General features: G+C 50.6%; 1 protein-coding gene across 9 annotated transcripts in view; it reads right to left on the reverse strand.

Annotated features, from left to right (window-relative positions):
* Positions 1-22,267, reverse strand: part of Rph3al (rabphilin 3A like (without C2 domains)) — a 153,597-nt gene that overhangs the window by 60,457 nt on the left and 70,873 nt on the right. For all 9 annotated transcript variants that reach the window (XM_047544624.1, XM_047544627.1, XM_047544621.1 and 6 more), the window contains exon 4: positions 19,689-19,818. In XM_047544624.1, the coding sequence (XP_047400580.1) occupies positions 19,689-19,818 (130 nt within the window). The remainder of the gene's footprint in view (positions 1-19,688; positions 19,819-22,267) is intronic.

The following is a 22,267-nucleotide window of genomic DNA, read 5'->3' on the forward strand; positions in this document are numbered from 1 at the left end:
GACTTTCCATAGAATTGTAACAAATTGAAGTTTCTCATCAGGAACTATACTGCAAATGATGATGGCAGAGGACCCATCCACATATGCCAATTAAGTGGGAGGAAAATAGGTATGTTCCAATGCCTTCTGTGCGCACAAAGCAACGTGAAGAACAGGGCTCCAGGTTTGTGTTCCCTGCCACATGCTGTGTTCCTGATGCTAGAATCAAATCTGCAAGATGAAAAATCTTCTCGTGTTTTGTGGAAAACTATACCAGCAATAAAAATGATGACGATGGAAATAGAAACGTGACAAAAATAATGACAAAGCTGTATATATAATGAAATGGAGTGATGTGTGCAATAAAGTAAAAAAAAAAAAAAAAAGCTCATAAACAGTCTGCATAGTATGATACTCCACCATAGAAATACATGCATATACGTGGTCAAATTAAAAGTTCACACACAGACAACTATCTGGGAGGATATTGGCTGAAACATGAATCAAATTGTGCAAAGTCAAATCGGTTTTTTGGTAGTGGGGCCTTAACCACTGAGCCACATCTCCAGTCCTATTTTGTATTCTATTTAGAGACAGGGTCTCACTGACTTGCTTAGGTGCCTTGCTGTTGCTGAGGCTGGCTTTGAACTCTCAATCCTCCTGCCTCAGCCTCCTGAGATGCTGGGATTACAGGTGCGCCACCGCACCAGCCTCAGAATCTATTTTAAATAGATATATAGCATTCCTATTTAAAGGAAGCCTATGCTAAATGTTTTGGGAAATTACTTGCCCCAATCCCTTCTTCCTCTCCATCTCCTTTTTTTCAGTGCTGGGGATTGAATCCAGAGCCTCACAAATGTTAGGTAGGTGCTCTTCCACCCCCAGTCTCCCAAATCCATTTTCTGATCAGCTCTGGACTTCTGCAGGCCAGGACAGACTTAAGCTAGCAGCACACACACACATCCAGGAGACAGAGCTTGGCTGATGACTGAAGCTCAAATGAAGGCAGTTAGCCTCATGCACAGCAACCCCCTACTTCCCAGACACTGTCACTGGGTCACTGACCCCACCCCCCACAATCATAAGTTCAGTCATGCTCAACCCCAGAAACACGGTCAGCCAGGCTTGCAGATGCTCAGCAGCCCTGTTGGGTGGAGAGGCTGGAAATAGTCTTGTTGCTATAGACTCAGTATGGGGAGACCGGGTCCTGCTGCCAAACAACTTTAAGTACATATAGTTCAGATATTGATGTACACATTATAAATATTTATACACTTTATTAGGTGCTTATGCTATGCTAGGCACCATGATGGCTGTTTTCTGAAGAATCTCATTTAATTTTCACAACCTTATAAAGTGGGTATTACTGTCTCTGTTTTATAAACAAGGGATCTGAGGCTTGAGGTTAAGTAACTTGACCATGGGGAGCTGGGATGTGACCCCTGTTCCCTCTGAGCCTCAGATGTAGGCTCCAGCTGTCCCAACCAGGTCTGGTTGCCAGGGCAGGATGCTTTTCCAAGCCCTTATCCTGCTGCCTGGCCCTGATTTCATCCTCCCCCTCTGAGCTAAGGCAGAGCTTGTTCCTGGTCCCCACACCCCCCTCTAGAAGTACAACTGACATTGAACCTCAGCCTGGCCCCTCTTCCCATTAATTAGGACATAGCCCAGGCAGCCAGCAGGGCTGAAGGTATGTGGAGTCCCTGACCTTACCCTGATCATCCACAAATACCGTCACAGACAGGACCCAAAGAAATACATCCTTAAGCACATCAGTTACCTGCTGTGTGGTCTGAGCTAGAAGCAGAAAGTGATTAGAGAGAGATTTTGGAAGAAAGGGGCATTTCTCTCTACACTTCTCACCTGCATCCCCTGCCAGGGACTCCAGTCTTTTCCTCCCAGGGTGCCAGTGGCCAGGTGAATCAGCCGGGCAGGGCCAGTCCTCCTCACCCAGGCTTCCTGAGCACCCTTGGTCAGAGCAGCTGCTGATGTGGCAGGCACTGCCTGCAAGCCCCAAGCTCCTGCCAGTCCCCCAACCACCTCTCCTAGTTGAATGAAAGCACCTTCATTTTCTGCTGATTTCAAGACACGCCTCCCTCCGCCTGCCACTCAGTCATCACCACCTCTGAGTAGAGGGGAGGGTTAAAGAAGTCAATAGCTTCAGCTCTTGATTATTAACATTCACGGAGCACATAATAAGCTATCACGACTCCATGTGGCTTCGGATCATTTCTGTGACTGTCTCACTGTCTGACAGGGAAATCAGGGGACTGAGACAAGTTGAGCCGTGGGGCTGGCTGGAGGCAGGTGGGCAGGGAGGACAGGGTCCCAGCATGTTGCCTCTGTTAACCCTTCCTGATCCTGGCTCATCTCCACATTCCCTGGCAGACAGGGGGACTTTTTTGGGTTTCTGCCTCGTTTCCAGTGGGCCATCTGGAACTGGTTGGTGAGGTGTGCACATTGGGTGGCAGGAACCACAGTGGAGGCTGAGATGCTTTCAACAAAAGCTTGGGCAAAGGGAAGGGGCTGTCCAATCAGAAGGTGAGAGGAGGGTTTGAAGACAATAGAGAATATAATAAAGTGCAGTCGAAGGGAGAAACAAAATGTGGCATGTGGCCTGAAGGAATTGATTCATTCAACAGGTATTGGTGGGGGACACAGTGGTGCTAGATGTGACCCCATATGAGGTATTAAGAAGTACCCATGGTGCTGGGTTGCATCTCAGGGGTAGAGCGCTTGCTTCACATGTGCTGGGTTATGGATTCGATCCTCAGCACCACATAAATAAATAAAATAAAGACATTGTGTCCATCTACAACTAAATAAAAAAAAAGAAGTACCACGGGAGTACTGAGTACTGAGGAAGAGACATATAAACACTAGTCTGAATGGAAAGAGCAGAAGGTCTGACCAAGACTGGAGAGTGCACTCACAGAAACACGTGCACAGAAAGAATTATGCACATAAACATGGAAGGGATGAAGGAGATGTCCCTAGAGGGCCAGAAGAGACAGCCCACAACAGCTTCCTAGTGCTGGCCATCTTGGGTAAGGGCCTGATGTTGATCCCAAAGGCTGGTGAGTCCCTCACAGGCTCATTTCCACTAAGGTCCCACTGTGGCCACCACTCTGTGACTCCATCCAGGTTCCCTCTCCTATAAGGGGTGCCAGAACCTCTGGGTTCAAAGCATGGGACACATGCAGCAGGAAAAGCAGAGTCAACATCATGATCACTATTTTGAAATTTCAATAGCATGAAAAAAGAAGGTGGAAAGTTTTTGTATTTATCTGAAGGGAGCCTGCCTGGGTTTTGGAAAGTTATAGATGCAGCTGTAAAGTCCCCCAGCAGAAGGAAGAGGAGCCTAGCAACTCCTGGCCCATAGGGTAGACTCCAGAATCATCTCCTTTACCCATCAAAGGATCTCGTGGGACTTTGTATGGGGACAAGTAATGACACTGATTCTCCACAGGGGTGACAGAAGACTGAAAATCAATGTGCATAAGCACTGAGAACTCCACTGAGGTCCGTTCTATCTGGGTTCTCAAACATAACTCTCTTGCCCTGTCACTGAGCCAACCTACAATGAATCCTTTGGAGGCTACAGTCCTGGAGCCCTCCTCGGCTTCTTCTAGCCCTAAAAGAAGCTGTCTCTGGCTTTTGCACCCTTCCCGCCTCCTCCAGCCTGGCCTCCTGAAGTGATGGCTAAGCCAGAGCTGTCAGCATGCCCTCCAGGCTGTAGACCCGTGTGCATCCGCCCATATCACTGGGGGCCTAACACTCAGCCCCACTGTCTCTCAGGACCACCACCATCCCACAGTGGCTGGCAGCTCTCCCACCGCAGCCGCCCTTGTCTTTCCAAGTCAAATTGCTTCAGGGCTGGGAGGCAGTCCAGGCAGGGGAAGGCCCAGGTGGCGAGGGAAACTGGCTTCACATCAATCTTGTTCTCCACCGTGTAACTTAGACTCACAACTCCTAATAACGATAATGGCCGCCATTTATTGAGCACTTATTCCACGCCTGGCACCACGCTCAGCGTTCAACACACATTATCATTACCACATTTAATCTCGTTGACTTTCACAACAGCCCCTTAAGGGAGGCTTGATGATCTGAATGTCACAGATGAGGAATCAAAGACCCAGAGATGCTGGGGTGCTTGGCCAAGTTCAGTGAGGAGGAGGTGGCAGAGCCAGGATGGGGACCCTGAAACATAATAATAAACACGAGAGTTCGGGCTGGGGGTGCAGGTCAGTGGTAGAGTGCCCGCTTAGCATGTATGAGGTCCTGAGTTCAATCCCCAGCACTGCACAAAAAAAAAAAGTTAAAAATAAAAAAGGGCAAGAGCTTATATAAGGGATGTTTTGTGTTGGACTCAGTGTGAGTGCTTTACAGGGATCATGCTTTTGGCAAGAATGGAACTGAAGCACAGGCTGCTCAGGGCATTTGTCAGGGGCCACACAGGTTATACGTGGAGGGCGAAGTTGTGCCTCACCCCCAGTTTCACTTCTCACTTATGCTATAGGACCTACACACTTGTTGAGAAGGATGCTAATGGGCCTCACTTGTTCTGAGTGAGCCAGGGAGAAAGCAGGAGGATGGAGCTATCCCCTGGAGACAAATGGCAAAAGCTTTCCAGATACTGGCCAGGCCAGGAACACAAAGCCCCATAGCCAGCTCTGCCTCCCCCAGCCCAGTCCTAGTTGCATAACAAACCTCTGCTTTCAGCAACCTGGGTTGGGCCTCCCACAGACACTGTCTGACCAGAAGCACCTGCATCCTGGGAACCACTCAGTCCAGGCTCTATTAAGGGAGTCTGGTTCTCAGATACCAAGAAACAAGAGGCCAGGTTGTTTGTTTTCCATGTCTCCATTCTGTATTCTGAAAGTGTCCTGTCCCTTCAGCTGCCTGAGCTCATGGCTGCAAGTAAGCCTGATATTCATGAGGACTGCCTTGAAGCCTCATCTCAGATGGGACTCCCTGTGGTCAGCCTTGACCATGCAAGGACCTGGGGCAGGCAGAGAAGATCCTAGAGCCAAAGTTCCAGAACATCTAATCAGTCTGTGGACCTGTGATACTATGAAATAAATATTTAGGTGGGCAAGGTGATATGTACCTCTAAACCCAGTGACTTGGGGGTCCAAAGCAGGAGGACAGCAAGTTTGAGGCCAGTCTTTCTCAAGATAAAAAATAAAAAGGGCTGGGTATGTATCTCATTGGGAAAGTGGATTGGGTTCAATCCCCAGTACACACACGCACACACGCACACACACACATATATATCTGGTCTATATTCCTGTTTCTTGACATAGAGCTCTAAAACTCTGGAAATCTCCAGAGTGGTAAGAGTGACTTGTTTGCTAACAAAGTGGCTGGTGATCCTCAAGATAGCTTTAGGATGGAGGCTGGTCACCAGAAAGACCAAGGCATGATTAGAGGGTTGGGATTTTCAGCTTCACCCACAACCTCAGAGAAGGGGAGAAGGGATGAAACTGATCACTTGTGGCCCAGGATGTCATCAGTCATGCCTGTGTAAAGAAACCTCCGTAAAAACTCAAGAGGACAGGGTTCTGGGGGCTTCTGGGTAGCAGAGCACATGGAGGAAGGCTCCCGGAGGGCAGTGCACCCAGCGGGGCATGGAAGCTCTGCACCCTCCCCCAGACCTTGCTCCACACGTGTCTGTCTGTGTGCTTTATAATACCCTTTACAATAAACCAGTAAATCTGAGTTCTGCAAGCTGACCTAGCAAACTAATTGAATCTAATAATGGGTTCTGGAAACCCTAATTTATAGCCAGCTGGTCCTCTACATTATTGCAACTGGCATCTTAAGTGGGGTACAGTCCTACCTATGGGCTGACCCTAGCTCCACATAGCAAGTATCGGGGTTGAATTGGGGGACACCTGGCTGGAGAATCTGGTGAATTTATTGGTAGTTGGTAGGAAGAGGTTCCCACACTTTTGGGTGACCAGGGATTACAGAAGTGTGCTGTATTGAGTAACTGTGTAAAAATAAGAAAAAGCCCTGTAATTGTTTTTTCCCCATATTGTCATGGCCTGACCTCAAAGATGTGAAGTCATAACCGTGCTTTGGGAAGTTTTAAAATCTCCATGGGAGGGGAAGGCCAGAGTCTCTAGTTAACCCTCCACTGTCCTATCCCTAGAACCTGGACAGCACCGTTAGCTAAGATCAGGGCCAAAGATGTCAAGGACATCAGCAAACACTTCTTAAGTTCCTGCTACTACTAGGCCCTGGACTGTCCCCTGAAGGAACAGTGAAGCTCACAGGCTGCTGGGGACAGACAAGAAAATGATGTACTTTATGTATAAGTATGTGCACGTCACACACGTGCACACACGATTGCATCTTCTTGCTTGGCCCCCACCTAGCTCTCTGGTCTCATCTCCCCCTCATGTCACCAAGGCCACCACACCCACATTCTTGTTACTTTTCTGCCTCTGGGCTTTTTCCCAAGTTGTGCCTCATGCTTGGTGAACATCTTTGTATCCTTCAGGGCCAACTTGGATGCCTCCTCCTCCTCTGTGACCCTTCCTCGGGTTTCCCCCAGGAAGTACTAGTTTCTACCTCCTGTGTCCCCACAGTGGGCTGCCATTCCCAGAGCGCCACTGAGTGCATCACACTGGAATTGTCTCTGGCTGTGAGACCTTTGAGAGAGAGGACTTTTGTTTTGTTTTGTTTTAGTGCTAGTGAAGTCAGAATTGGGAACAGGCAGTTAGTGTAGAAATAGGGGATCAGGTCAAATAGAGGAAATGGAGGCCATGAAAGCCATCTGCCTCTGGAAGTTGGAGACTGTCCCTGGGAGAATGGAATGTCAAAGATCTCTGGAGCCCATTGATTCCAAATTTACTTCAAAAAGGAAAGAGAGATAAGGGGGGAGAGAACAGAACAAAGGAGATCCTAATCTGTAAGAGTTGTAGGGCATGCTCACTTCTGGGGTATTCTAGAACATCAGCCGTGGCCCCCTTCTCCCTCCCAGGAGAGGTCTGTATTACTACTACTTTTAAATAAAATCTGCTTAATATGCTTGCCTTGGCGCGCTTCTCTGATGTCATACAACACCTGAGGAAGCAGAACTTGCCACTGGTAAAGGTGGTTCACTAGGGATTGAACCGGGGGCCTTGGGCACACTGGGTAAATGCTCTTCCACTAAGCCACAGTCCCAGCCCTCAACACAGTTCACATTTAATCCCCAGAGTCTGGCAGACACCTGATGCAGTCAGGTGGGAAGGAAGGACAGGGCTCAGTGATGAGTCCAAGTTACTGCGAGGGTTGGAATTCCTGAGATTCATGGGCCCTCTGGCAGCATTTAAGTAGGGGAGCACCACAATCTGACCTGGGTTTCAGGGAGAGGGCCTTTGCTGAGAATATGAACCCAGTCCTTCTCCCAGTAGATCTGTCCTCCACATTCTTAGTAGAGGCTTGTTTTCTGGAACATTCCAAGATACCTATGGAATTCCTAGAGCCCCATGGGAGGGAAGGGAAAGAAAGGAAGGACTGCGGGGTTGTTCCAAGACCACCGGGCTGGCCATCAGGATGGGCGGAAGTTGTGTGAACAAGAAGACAACATGGGGGCACTGATATTTGTGAAGTTTGTCCCTGGACACTGTTGGAAGAGCCGTATAGCAGCGGGTGATAGACAGGACCAGGACTTGGGAGAAAGGTTGGGGTGACAGATACAGGAGAGGGAAGGGCAGTACGCGGTGGGGAGTGGAGAGGCCTTGGGGATCTGCGCACTCCAGTACCATGTGCGCCACCTGCTGTCCATCTCACCACCTCCCAACAGGTGTTTCTGGAGGCCCAGGTTTTGCCTGCCTGGTTCTCAGATGTAGCACCAGAACTGGACCAGTCCCCAGCACACTCCAGATGCTCCATAAACATTTAAGTGAGGGAAGAAAGCATTAAGAAGTGGCTAAGGGCAGACCCTGGAGAAGCAGCACCCTTACTGGGGACAGAGGTGGCAGGGAAGGTGTTTGGGGCTGGGAGCCAGGTGCCAATGGGGTTGAGGTGAGAGGAAGAGGCCACATCCCTGCCTGCTCTCTAGAAGGCCCGTGGGGAGCAGACAGAGAGATTGGGGCTTGAGAGATGAATCTGAAGCTGGAGCTGGCAGGATGGAGAATGTTACAAAATGTAGGGCCCAAGTGGGATCAGGCCCTAGAGGAAGGAGGCAGAAGGGGCCCAGAACATAGCCATGTAGCCTGAAGCTGAACACCAGACTGCCACCTGACTAACTTGAATTGCTGGACCCCAGAGAACACAGTGAGGAGTCAGGGAGGTCTCTGAGTGCAGATAAAAACGGCCCGTCCAGAAACCAAGTCAGCCCAGAGCCCCGCCACACTCAGGAGACTGCCCCTGCCAACTCAGTGTGGGACTTTTGTGCCCTTCAGAAGCTCCACCTGTCCCAGAGGTAGCACACTGGCCTGTCTGCCTTTCTGGGATTCCTGTAACCCTCAAAAGGCTGGCCCATGAGAAAACACTCTCTTCTCTGTCCTCTTTCCAGCACTAGAGATGCAGTAAATATCTTCCGAGCCAACCAAAGCCTGTTAGAACTGTTTTGCTTTGTTTTTAATTTGAAAAACACAGCAGACTAGATAAACACCCTGGTGCTTCTTTACATTCTAAGAGCAACAGCGCTAATGGTCAATTAGAGACCCTGATGATGGGCAGGACAGAGCTCCAAGGAAAGCCCTGACAGGCCAGGCCCGGGTGGAGCCAGCACTCACAGCCACGAGTTCCATTTATGCTGCTAAAGTCAGCAGATCACAGCGGGAAAGGGACTGAGGGCTGTGGGCACTGCGTGGCAGCATCTAGACTTTATTTTGCAGGCATTATGGGGAGCCACTGAATACTTCAGGGAGAGCAGGAGAGTGACATAATCAGAGCTGCACTCGAGCAAGATGAATAAGCAGACCAGAGAATGAGCTGGAAAGCGAACCACAGTCAGAGACCTGGTAGGGGGTCCGATGATGGCATCCGCACAGCAGCCCCTCCTCTGGGCTAGCAACCCAGGTGCTCAGGCCTCACTCCCTGGAGGGTCCAACTACAGTCCTGTCTGTGCTTGGATGTGGTTTCTGTGCAGAAGGGTCCCCAGAAGGGTTGGCAGATCATCATCCCCCTCAGCCCCAGTTTCCACATTAATAATGCTGGGAGGATTGTCTCTCCCACAGAAGGTGGGATGATAAGGGTAAGGAAAGAGTGTGGGAGGGAGAGGGCTAAGCTTTTTAAAGGGTTATCATCTTCTCTTTTTCTTTCTGTGGTGCTGGGGATGGAACCTGGGCCTCACCCATGCTAGGCAAGTGCTCTGCCACTGAGCCACATCCCCAGCCCTTGGGTCTTGGTTTTGAGGTTAAAGGCACCATTGGGGAGAGGAACCAGCTTCACATCCTCCCTGGTGTGCAGTCCCTTGGGCCTGCCTTTGGGGCACAGAAGGACAGGCTAAATACAGCTCGGGCTACAGTCAGTGAATAAATCCAACAGCTGTAGGGAAACATCGTGGCCGGAAACAAAGGGGCGATTTGAAAGCAAAGAAGAATCCCAGGCCTCTGAAGTGTGGCAGCTGGCAGGCAGCAGAGAGGTGTGTGGCGCCAAGCCACGCCACAGCCTGGAAATGTCATTATCTGCTATTTACCACAACAGAGGACAAGAGGCTGCACAAAATCACCGTCCCCGGTATCAGCTGCCAAACAGATTTGCCAACAGCGCTTCCTGCTGCCAGGGCCTCTCACAGCTATAACGACCAGACCTGGGGAAAACTGCCACTGAGTGCTGTGGCAAGGGCCCGAGGGGGCACCAGGCAGGTGTCCTCAGGGAGAAGTCACAATGGGACAGACTGGATGAGCCCACAGAGCCGGCTGGTGTCACCAACACCCCAGCCAAAGGTTATAGGAGCTTTAACCATTCAATGAGGGGGCCAACCCGTGTCCACGAGGCAACAACCAAAACCCCCTGAAAACCTCCACGTGTAACCAGGAAAAGGTCTCAGGCCTTGGGGGAGCCCGGGCTGGCACCCCTCCTTACTGTATAGTCTGCCCTAGTGGCTGTGTGTCCCTCCCCAGCATTCAGGGCACAAAGTCATCAGCCTTAGCACCAAATGTCACCATCCTTTGGGGATCGCCTGCCTGCCTTCAGCTCTCTTGAATCCTAGGAAGTATGTAGGCAATGTTCTGAACTGAGCTGCAGGAGGAACTGGAGGAATGAGTCTTCTCTCTGAATCTGTTTCTCCATCTGGAGAAAGGTTAAAAACTCTGCCTTTCACCTATATGTCCTCAGGAGTGGGGGGCATAAGGGACACAGGCTTTCATAGTAGCGTCAGAGGCACAAGCCAACCCTTTGCTTCCTTCTGCTTGGAGGATATGGGCTCAATCCCAGGCTGAGCCCAAGCGAGCTGGGAAGCCAGCCCACCGATGCCTCACAGCAACGTCGAAGCGAGCGAGCTGCAGGGGGGAGGGAAATAACCTCAGCCCCCAGCTGTGGCTCGGGATCTGCAGCTGGTCACACTGCAAGGGCTGGACTGAGTCCGGGGGCTATGGGAAGAATCTGCAGAAAGGGCCCAAGAGACTCTAGGCCAACCCTTTCCTTTTACAGGAAGGTCCAGAGAGGGGACCTTATCCAAGGTCACATGGAAAGTTCAGAGCAGTCACTATCAGGCCAGCTGTGCTCAGCTGTATAACATGTTACCTGTGAATTTGGGCCACATGGTCCCACCCTGCCCTACCTGCTCTCTGTCTTCTGATCTGCAAGAGGACCCAGGAGGCTTTTGAGAACTGGATTTCGGATGGGTGGGTATGCCGGTGGGGGTGGGGGAGGGGGAGGCAGAGGAGGGCAGCAGAAGCCAAGTTGCAGAGGGCTGTGCCCCCTGGGAGAGGTTCAGTCTTAGTGAGAAACAGAATGGGAAGGGCCTGTGATCGGAGGGGTGGTGCAGGCACCACCCGTTTTTACTTGCTGGCAATGGGCTCCAAGGCATCCTCCGGCACAAGGACAGGGAGGTGGCAAGAGCCATCTAATCTAAAAACCACAGAATCAGAGCCTGGCGTCCTGGCACTGGCAGAGTTGGGCAAGGCCAAAATGGAGCATGAAAGCTATAATCTTTTGGTGGCTGAACTTGGGACAAACTGTGCCCTGCTGTGCTGCAGATGGCCCCACTGGGGTGGCCTCACAGGTGAGGGGCTGGGAGGGAAGAAACACCCCTTCCTGGTGGCCTAGCTCGCACCCACCTGGTCTGACTCCTAGGCCCCTCTGGGCAGTTTCATGGGGCTACAAGGTTGGTCCTTCTTGATTTTGACTCCTAACACACCTGGTCCCAACACATGTAGGTGTCCCCTGACTGGTCTTGGTTCACTTATTATAAAGAGGGGCTCTGACACTTCAACAGCAGGATGCCTCAGGATATGAGATCACAGAAGTATCTCCAGACAGGCCACAAGCCCCTTCCCCACACCTGCTCCTGTCCTGGCACTGCCCCGTGGCAAGCCCTGGCCATGTGTGCAACCTGGTGGGTGAGGCCATCAGACCCGCCCATCATGTGACCTGGCAAGGGATGTCTCTTCCACTTAGCATCGCTTTCTTCATCTGCAAAGAGCAGATGGCAGATGGTGACCTCCCAGAGTGGTTTGGATGATTAAGTGGGCAGGGGCCTGGCATGGAGAGAGCTGTCAATCACTGCAGCTTTTGTTATTTCTAACTCTTACCTGTCTTTGAGTCTCCACACCAGGTGTGCCAGGCCCTGGCCACTGTGAACTGGACAATTCAGTCTCTGCATGCTCGCTCCCACCTATTACACAGTCCTTTCAAATCTGCGTGTGAACTTAACCTCCCCCGAAGACCCCTGGAACTCATCTCCCTGCTCAGCGTTCCTGGAGGGCTCTGCTGCCAACAGGAGAAAACCCAAACTCCTCAGCCTGGCAGGTGGTGCCCTTTGTGATGTGCCTGCCATTCCCTCCCTCAGTCTGCCTCTGGTCCCTCACAGCCCTCGTGTGCTTTCTCCCCTTTCCCTTCCTCCCTTTTCTTCCCTCAGTCTGCCTTCTTCCTCCCTCCCCATCTCACTCTCCCACATACCCAAAGGAGCAGTGAGGCCATGTGCCCCCAGCCCTGCATCTCCTCCACAGAGCTGGGCCTCCCTGGCCCTCATCACGCCCTCCCAGGACAGCTCAAGGGCTAGCTCCACTCTGCAATGGAGCCCTGCCTGGTCTCTCTCCAGGGTCTGCTTCCAGTTGCTCCCTGTCTTCCACTTCTACAGTGCTTCTCACTCTGTGCTGCATCATCTGTCACCAACTCTTGAAGGGCAGGGTCTGGCATCTCCAGCTCCTCCCCCTGGGGGCCTGGGAAGATGCTTCATGTGCCTGGCTAAGTGGGCACAGTCTCCAGCGAATTGCAAAACTGACCCACAGGACAGTAAGGAAGGTCTCAGTATAGAAAACTGTGGGCCTTGTTGCGGGGGTGGGGGGCGCATGTGGTCCCTAAGCCCATCTTCCTTTGTCCTGATGATCCTGAGGATCAGTGGCATGCTGGTGGCCTGCTGGGGTGAACAGAATGGACTCTGAATTGCACCAAGTGACAGTTCTTTATTTCTTCCTTTGGGGGAAGAAAAGCCACCCTCTGGGTACCTAAATGGCAAGAAAAAAGTGCAACTTAATGGAGATGTTCTGCTCTCAGAGCCCTAGCAAGACAGATGTCCCAAGATGCTGTGCGGTATCTGGTCCTCTGACCCCAGCAACAGGAGCCAAGTCAATTCCTGCCAAACAGCCTTGGCAAACGTGCAAGCAGCAGAGAGGCCCCTCAGGGCAGATGAATTAAGTGACTTTTTCCGGGAATTTAGGAAACATCAGTAGCTGAATGAAAAAATCCATCTTTGTAATGAGACACAAACACATGTCTTCTGCATTGAATTAGGTTGAGGAGGAAAAAGGACATCGTGAGGCCAATTTGAAGGCAACACAGATGAAACGGCTTTTGCTCAAGGAAGCTGCTGTTTCCGTGGCTCAACCTGAGGGACTGAGGTGCTCAAGATTAGTTAAGGGAAAGGGAGTAGTTGAGAGGGAAGCCCTGCACAAAACTGATCTCCTAACCCTTATACACTGCTGGTCAGAAAGTGAAATGGTGCAGCCATGTGGAAAACAGTACAGCAACTCCTCAAAACAACATAGAATTTCCATAAGATCCAGAAATTCCACTGCTGTGTATATATCCCCAAAAAACTGGAAGCAGGATCTCAAAGAGATATTTGCACAACCATATACATAGCTAAAATATTACAACAGCCTAAAATATGAACGCAACCATCACAGATGAATGGATAAGCAAAATGTGGTGCATACACACAACGGAATATTATTTGCCCTTTAAAAAGAAGGAAATTCTGACACACACTACATTGCAGACATTATGCTGGGGGGGGTCTAATTAAAAAGCAGATTCGAATGCATAAGGTCTGAGGGGACCTGAGAATCTGCATCTTTAATGAGCAACAAGCGATGTTCACACTGCTGGTCCTGGCCCACACTTTGAGTAGCAAAGACCCTAACGGCACCTGAATTCTCTACAACTGCCCCAATGCCTCCAATTTTGGGAGGAGCTGGGGAAACTGGGGCAGGGGTCGGGTGGGGTTGAGACTCCCAAGCTTCATAGCCTGGAAGCGATATCCTTCTCAGAGGTCAGCAGGCTCTTTAGAAACTGCCATCTCTGAGTGGAAGGCTAAGTGCTGGGAATAAAAGTGATGGAGAGGGCAGGGCTCTGCCTCCTTTGATTATTCAGTCCAGTGAGCAGGCGGGAGAGTAACGAAGAACTTCCATTTGCTCCTGCCTCGGCTCAGCAGCCATAGTCCCCAACACTGAACAGAGAGGGGAGATTTTAGGGGAAAACAGCACAGCCTCCAGGGTTACTGCCAGCTTTCTTGATGGAGGTCTGGACCTATCATCAGCAGGACACACCTCCTCTTAGGGCAAAGGGGCCAGAGCCCAGCCCCTTCCCTGCAGTGCTTCCCTGGGCTGGGGCCACATCTGCTCCCATGCATCTGGACTTCCCTAAAGGCCTTTGAGCAAAATGCAAGCTGACCTCAGAGCCTCTTTCACTAGGACTTAGCACACAAGGTTCCAGGTCACCTCGCAGACAGGCTCCCCTGTGCCCATATCATAGGATCCCTTTGATTGAGACCAGAAAAAAAATCCAATTGTTTCCCTGAAATGGTGACAAGGACATCATGGGCTCAGATGGGTCCTTCCACAGCCCTGCATGGCCTCCCCATGGCTGGCGGAGCTGGACTCTCAATTAAACCAAAGGCTGCCTGACTCAGATCCTAAGCAATTAGGAGCGCCAGGCCTCTCTAATTAGCCAGCCAGCCCCTCTCCCTTCCCACTTCGGCCTTCAGATAATGAGGGTGGGCAGCCTGGGCGTGCAGACCCAATTACAGAGGGGACACAGCTCGGAGGACGGCATCGCCTTCCACTCATGCTCATTAGCTTGTGGTTACTGAATGCTGCCAGGGCTCTTGCTGGGATGCCTCTGTGTCCCCAGGACCACCTGAGGGTCTGTCCTTCCCCATTGGGCCTCGTGCTGGACAATTCCTGTATCAGGGATCTCCACAGCATTCTTTCTCCACAGCTTGCCCAACCCACACCTTCCCGTCCCAGGGGTGTGGCCCTCAGCAAAGGTGAGGAGGGGGAAAGCAGAGACGGAAATAACAGAGAGCCTCCCCCAAAAGGAGCGAGCCCAGAGTGGAGGGCTCCTGATGCCGGCGAGGCCCAGCAGTCTGTTAGAGCCCTGCCAGCCCTCCAGGGCTGCGTCCTTAACCCCAGGCCTCACTGTAATTAAATATGCATAATCAATTAACTTCCCTTCCTTGGGAGGTGAGGATCCTTTAACTGCATCCCCTTGCTAACACCAGCAGGCATATGAGAAGCATTTGTTGGATGAGTGAATGGATGACGTCATCCCTGCCCTCTCAGACTTCAGAAAGCCTGCAAGGGCTAAAGTTTGCAGGACTACATCGTGGCCCCTCTAATTATCAGGGGATTCAGATCCTAAGCGATCACTGCCTAGACATCTGTGCTTCTGTGACCATCTTCTGGAGATGGCAGGGCCCTACAGACCTGTCTCTGCTCAAACTTGTCCCCAAAATGGCCTTATGCCTTAGCTTCTCAAAGGTCTCAGCTCAGGTTACATCTCCTGGACCCTAGGACCTCACCCCTGGAGGTCACTAGAGCATGCTTCCTCCCTCCTCCAAGCCCCCCGTTCCTAAGTCAAACACCCTTGCCACATCCATGTCCTCGCTGCCATCCAGTTGTCCTGCTCCTCTCCACCCTCATGCCTCAGCTGTGCTGTCCTCCCTCCCTGATTGATGACCTTTCTCTCGATCTGCAAGGGGCCAGTTCCCCCAGGTGGCTCTCCCAGCTGCTCTTGGTCCTGGGAACTCAGGTCCCAACAACAGGGAGTGTTACTCCAGAGAATCCTGTCCACCTTGACTGCAGGATCTAGGGTAAGAGACACCTTCCTTTTTGAATTCCCCTTGGCCAGGAGTCACAGGATAGGCTGAACTAGTGATTGAGTGATAGCAGGTATAAGACACCAGCACGAAAACAGAGGGGCTTCCTGCCAGCTCCGGATCTCTGATGCTGGAGAGCGACAAAGGTGTCCAGAGGGTTTTACATAAATTTTGGAAAATAGGGAACTCACTGTGGAAGCTTCAATTTTAAGTTCAAGTTGAAAACATGAATTCTATTAAAGAACACATGGGCTGCTATGGACTGAATTGTGTCCCCTCAAAATTCACATATTGAAGCCATAACCCCAAAGGTGACATATCTGGAGAAAGTATCCTTAGGCAGTCATTAACGTCAAATGAGGTCATAAGGGTGGGGCCCTAATCCAAGGGGATCTGTGTCTTCACAGGAAGAGGAAGAGAGACCAGAGCTGACTCAGCATTTGTAGGCCAGGAAGAGAGCCCTCAGCAGACACTGAACCAGCTCAGACTTCCCAGCCTCCAACCACCAGGAAGTCAATGTCTGCTGTTTAAGGCACCCAGTCTGTGGTGTTTCGTCACGGCAGCCAGAGCCGACCAGTCCATGGCATGTCACTCCATCTCTCACAAAGCCCACAGGAGAGCAGGTCTGTGCTCTATAGCACCTATGCAGTCCGAGAAGGTGGGACCCTGGGGTGGTCTAGTCAGAACAATGATGGGAACAGCATAGCCAGGACCCTTCACCAGGCTTGCAAGGGACCACGTGCTGCTGGGGGCATCCATTTTCTACTTCATCCACTCTTCATATCCACCTGGAGCTGATGGAAGGTTTGTGACCCTATTTTACCGATGGAGATGTGGAGGTTCAGAGTGGTTAAGTGACATGTCCTGGACCACTCCTCGGTGCCAAGCTGGGATCTCATTCCAAGTCTGTCTGGACCTATAGTTCTGGACACAAGCACCTCGGGATCCTGCTGTTGGGGAAGAAAGAAGTTGGCCCTTCCCTGTCCATGCAGGAACATGGAGACACTCCTCAAGTGCAGAATGAGGCCCTTGGCCGCAGCTGGGAGCCCACACGCTGCAGAGTCTGTGTGGGAACAGTGGTTACTGGCACGCCTGGGGAGACCTGCAGCTCCTGAGACAGAGTGGACTAACAGCCCCTTGTCCTGTCTCCAGCAGCCTACGACTCTTTGCAGGCCGGGGTCCTCATTCTTTCCCATCTGCTTTGAATATACTGAAGAAACTGACCGTCTCAGCACAGGGCCTCTGTCTCTATGATGCCTTGTCCCCAAGCGCACCATCTCTCAGTGACAGCCATCACACCAAACCTGCCTCCATCACCACCAACCTGTCTCCTACTTGTCCTGTGTCCCCTGCAGTCCACTCAACATACAGCAGCTAGGATCTACCCTTAAAAGACAAATCAGATCACATCACACCCCTGCTCACACACTCCGCTGACATCGCATTTAACTTCCAATACCATTCCAGCTCCTGACCTTGAATTACAGTCATGCTAACCCCTTGCTCCTACTGTCCCGGATACCTTCATTAGTTCCTTGAACAAGCCCAGCTGGTTCTGTCTCAGGGCTTTTGTGCTTACCGGTCCCTCTGCCTAGGATACTTTTCCACCCAGATCTTCCCAGGGCTGACTCCTGCTTCGTGTCTGAGCTCAGAGAAGCCTCCCAGAGCACCCAGTTATATGCAATTACATCACTTTGCTTGAATTCCATATAGAGTCGTCAGTCTACTTGACATTATTTTAGGTTTATCCATTCATTTATTTCTCCTCTCCTACCCCTGAGAAATAAACTCCAAGAGAGCAAAGACTTCGTCTAACTTGGTCCAGGTATGGCCCAGGGCCTAACATGGGTCCTGCCCACAATGGGCCCCGTATTACTTAAAGAATGAGTGATGATGAATGAATGATGCAATCTTCTCAAAGACAGATGAAGAAAACTGCCGGATGCCCCTCATCAGCAGGGGCTCATCCAGTAGCCTCTCTTCCCGCCTCTGCTTGGGTGCAAGTCCTCTCAGAAGCTCAAAGAGCTCCTCTGCCTCCTGCCCAGTCCAGGACCTAGTCCTCAGCAAGTTGCAGAGTAAGAACCCCTTTGGCAAGGCGAAGTGGCACATGCCTATCATCCCAGCTCTTCAGGAGGTTGAGGAAAGTGGATCAGAAGTTCCAGGCCAACCTCAGCAACTTAGAGAGACCCTGTCTCAATAAAGAAGAAAGGGTAGGGTGTAGCTCAGTGGCACAGTGCTTGCCTAACACATGCACTGAAAAGAAACAGAGTGAGAGAGAGAAGAGAGAACAAATGAACACCACTTCAAATAGAAAAGTCCTCCTGACTAGCCCAGTGCTCCAGGGCACCAGGCTGTGGGGTGGTGAGAGAGACTGGCAGAACATTTCCCCATAGCCCCACATCCAGCTGAGGTCCTCCCCTGGCATTGCCACTGTTGCCTAGGAAATGGCTCTCCAAGGAGCAGCTAGCGTTAACTCTTCACAGCCAGGGGCAGTAGCTGGCCTCTCGGAGGCTCTGGAGGTTTCCAGGGAAGAAGAGAAGGTTCTGCCCTTGCTCATGGTGCCACGGACCTGCAACATCTGGAGCAGTGTAGGGCTGAGAGGCAGGAGGAGGAAACAGGCTGCCCGGCCTATTCTCCCAGGAAGAAATCACAAAACAACTCCACCTGCTCCAGTCCTGAGTCCCCCTGCCCGCAGTTTACACTGGTCTCCAGTCCAGGGTCTGTAGAGAGGCTGGCACACCATGACACCCGGGGCCCTGTCATACCTCCACCATACTTGGGCCAATTAATCCATGTTCGTCAGTCGAATTCACCACATGTGACAAAGTCAGGGGAAAAATGACCATACCTGAAATTCTCACCTTTCCTCTTATTAATTGGTTATATTAACCTCCTTCTCATTCAGCCTAAATGACACTGAAAATGCCCATCAAAGTTGCCAATGGCCTCCATGTTCCAAGTTCATATTTCCTTGACTGTTCTATCTCTTACAGTTCTCTCAACCTTTATCGCCCAGATTCCACTCTACCCCTAGTCTTAGATCTCCTGTTATTCCTTCCCAGGATTTATTACTTCTTGAAATCATTTATTTGATTGTTACTTGTTTTTAGTTTCCTCACCCAATGTCATCTCAAGAGATAAGGTTCTTTTTTTCTGTCTGGTTCACTGTAACAACTCCAGATTCAAAACAGTGACAGACACATGGAAGTTACTTGAGGATGGGTTCCAGCAAAAGTAGGATGAAAACAAAAAAGAGGAAGACATGGTATCTTGGGAGTCCTCTAACCTGGGAGGACAGCAAAGGGAAGTTCCACAATTGCTGTGTCATGACTATTCTAGACTGGAGCAGGCATAAGAATCTAAAAAGAGTTCTGTCAGGAGAAAAATAGGAAGTAGGTTCCATGTGATAGAGAGTAAAACTGAGATACTGAATATATATTGAAGATCAGAAGGTACATATTTCTTTGCGCAATAAGAAAAAGAAAGGCAATTAGAAACTTCAGAGAAAACTAAAATCAATCTCTTTCTCTCTCTCCTCTCTCACACACTATATATATATATATATATATATATACATATATATATACACATATGTATATATATGTGTGTGTGTATATATATATATATATATGTCTTGGACTCAATATGAAACAATTTAATATGTGACACAATTTACAATAAGGAGAAAATCTATTTGCTCTTGCTGCAAAGATCATTCTCCATAGTGTGACTAGAGACCAAGGGAGTAGACCAATAGAATAGAAACCATATTCCTAGCATATCACTTGGCCCTGAGGAAAATAGTACTTACCTAATAACATTTTTTTGGGTGCCTCTGTACCGGGAAAATTTCAAGAATCTTGAATTTAATATATCTAATCTTCACAGTTCTCCAAGGTACGTGTTATCATTACCCCTACTTACAGATGAGGAAATTGAGGCTTGAAATAGTAGACAAGTTTTCTGAGGTCATATGGCTAGTGTAAGAGCCAGAGTCATACCCAAAAGTCCACTTCTTAGAACTGACCCTCAAAGCAGGTCATCTCATCTTCAGGCTCTAGTCCTGCTGGCCAAGAAGCAGAGAATCTGACATGCATGCATAAACGTATGCGTGCACATACACACTCTCTCTCACTCCTGGGAACCAGGATGCAAAGCCACAGAGCAGCAGAGCTGGTCAAGGCAGGAGAGCTAGAATAGAAGGGTCAGAGCAAGGCCTTACCTTCCTGCAGTCTTTGCAGAATACTGATGAGCTGCCCAGGAAGCCGAGCACCTCCCCACAGAGCAGACACTGGGAGAGGCCATTCCCCATCACATTCCGTCTCATGGTCTCCAGTCGCTCCACCAGGCGCCTGCGGCACAGGACATGTAGTCAGAAGGAATGTGCTTCCTGTCCCCAAACAACCACTGCCTGGGCAGGGCCCCGACACTGGACCAGGCCACACACACTGTTCCCTCACTTAGGTAGATGTCCCCTCCCCGGCTCCTTCCCCTGGCTAACTCCTGACCATTCATTTATTCACCAGCTATCAACCAAGCACCTACAATGTCCCAGTCCCTGGGGATATTGTAGCAAACTAGCCAGAGAAAGACACGGCCTCAGCTTTCATGGAACTTACACTCAATAAGAGAAAATCCATAAACAAGCAAACTGGGTTCAGATAGGGAGAAGCACTATGGAATGCTAAGAGTGGGGTGTGGGGAGGGAGATTGAGGGGGCCAGAGGCACCGGTGACCAGAGAAGGCTCTGAGAACATGTGACCTGAGTGAGAGCTGAAGGATGGCCAGGACCCAGCCACCTGCAGAGGGAACAGCAAGTACTAAGTTTAGGGCTGAGAAACGGCCACCAGTAAGAAGGCCACCAGGGCTACTTCCTCAGGAGCAGGCAGTGATCCAGTGAGGCTGCAGGGGCGAGCAGGGGTCAGATCACGGGGGTTTCAGGTCACAAAATGGAGTCTAGATTTTTTTCTAAGTTCAATCTGAAGTCACTGAAGAGTTTTAAAGAGTGGAGTGATTTGATCTAAGTGACATTTTAAAAAGCTCACTCTGGCTTCTGTGCAAAGCTGGGATAACAGGGAGAGTGGAAGGGAGGAAGCCAGGAGGAGCTGCGGCTGTGGCCCCAGGAGGGAGGACAGAGACTGGGTGGGCTGCATTTCTGAAGCACCATGCCTGGCTTGGTGGTGGGGGAGGGGAGCAAGATCCAGGATGACATGGAGGCTTTGGATCTTAGCACTGGAGCAGATGAGAAGTTGTTACAGGATAGAAAAAAATGGCACCTCTTTGAAACCCTGAGATGGTGAGCATCTCGGGGGCTTCCCTGAACCCTGTCAAGCTTGGGCAGGTGCCTCTCCTACAGCCTCAGGTCACACCATAGACCCTGCCGCTCCCAACCGTGCAAACCCTACAGGCTCCATAGAACGGATGTTCTTAGCCACTGTATTGCCAATAGCCAGAGGCCACTTGGGGAAATTCTTGAGGGAAGGACAACATGTAGGCATATTAGGTCTCTAATCGTTACAGCCCCAGTGGAGGCCATGCTGTATTTCCTATTTCAGAGATGAAGAGACTGAAGCTCCACAATGTGACTGCTTGCTGGGGTCACAAAGCTCCCAAGAGTTGCAGCCCTCGTCACAGCCCCACCCTTCCCCTAAGATGAGCTGCTGCCACAGGAGCTGAGGGACAGCAGACTGGGCCGTACGGCTGCCTCTGCACACACCCTCCAGCAAGCACTCGTGGCTTCCACAGGGGTTCAGGTTCCTCACTCGGGGACCTGCAGGGCCTGGGGCAAACCTAGCTCCAGCCCTGGCAAGACCCACTTGTTCTTGGGGACCTTCTGTCACTGCACCCCAAGTTTCTGTGTGTCACACAAACACACAGGATGCACCTCTTCCATATGAACCATAAGTCTGTGTGGTGGCCTTCTGCGTCACTCCACGTCCCTGCCAACCCAGCACTTGCAGTAGAACCAGGCAACAGGAGGGACTCCTTAAAGCTGCTCAGAAAGGCAAAGGCAGCACCCTTGTGGCTGAGGGGACCCATGAACGCTCTCTTCCACCATGAAGGCTTCCTGGGGGAATCAGGAGCCCAGAGGTCAATCACCAGTACCTGAGGTTGGGGTTCCAGCCAGGTTAGATGAAAAAAATGAATAAACAGAAAGCAAAATCCAACCAGCCTTATATAAGCTCTTTTTGTGTTAAAATGGTATGTCCCTATTACTAAGGCACGTCCAAGAAACTGCATACAGCAGTCATCTTTATAAAAGTGCCTTTCTCTCCCAAACTGTGCATTTCTATAATGTCTGATTTTTAAGAGGGACCCCATAACTAATTGAAAAATATAAACAGAAAAAAAAAAAAGAGAGATCCGAATGAAATGAATTCCTGCCTAATGTAATGCAGTGCCACTGTGTTTTTCTGCTTGGACTTTTCTTATTTTTGAGACTTTTATAGGAAATATGAATTATTTTTATAATTACAGAAAGACACCACAAAAAAAGTTGGACAAATGAATTGTAGTCTACTCTGGATATCACAGGCGCTTAGAACAAGCTGCAGGCCTTGGGTGGAGTTGTTCGGGTTCAGCCATGATGTGAACCTGTCCCTTGGCTGAGCTGTGGCCGACAGGCAAGCGTGTGGAGCCCAACAGCCCTTGACGTGGCTCACCAGGCTCCTTCATGCGCCGTGACCTGGGCCTGTACGTCAGCTGCTCCCCCCAGCTTACAGAGGGGTGTACTGGGGCTTTGAGGGGTTAGGTTCTCGCCTGTTCTCCAGGGGTGTCTGCAGCGGAGCTAGGGGCCTCCCG

This window comes from Sciurus carolinensis, chromosome 3, assembly GCF_902686445.1.
Source record: "Sciurus carolinensis chromosome 3, mSciCar1.2, whole genome shotgun sequence".
Lineage (NCBI taxonomy): Eukaryota > Metazoa > Chordata > Mammalia > Rodentia > Sciuridae > Sciurus > Sciurus carolinensis.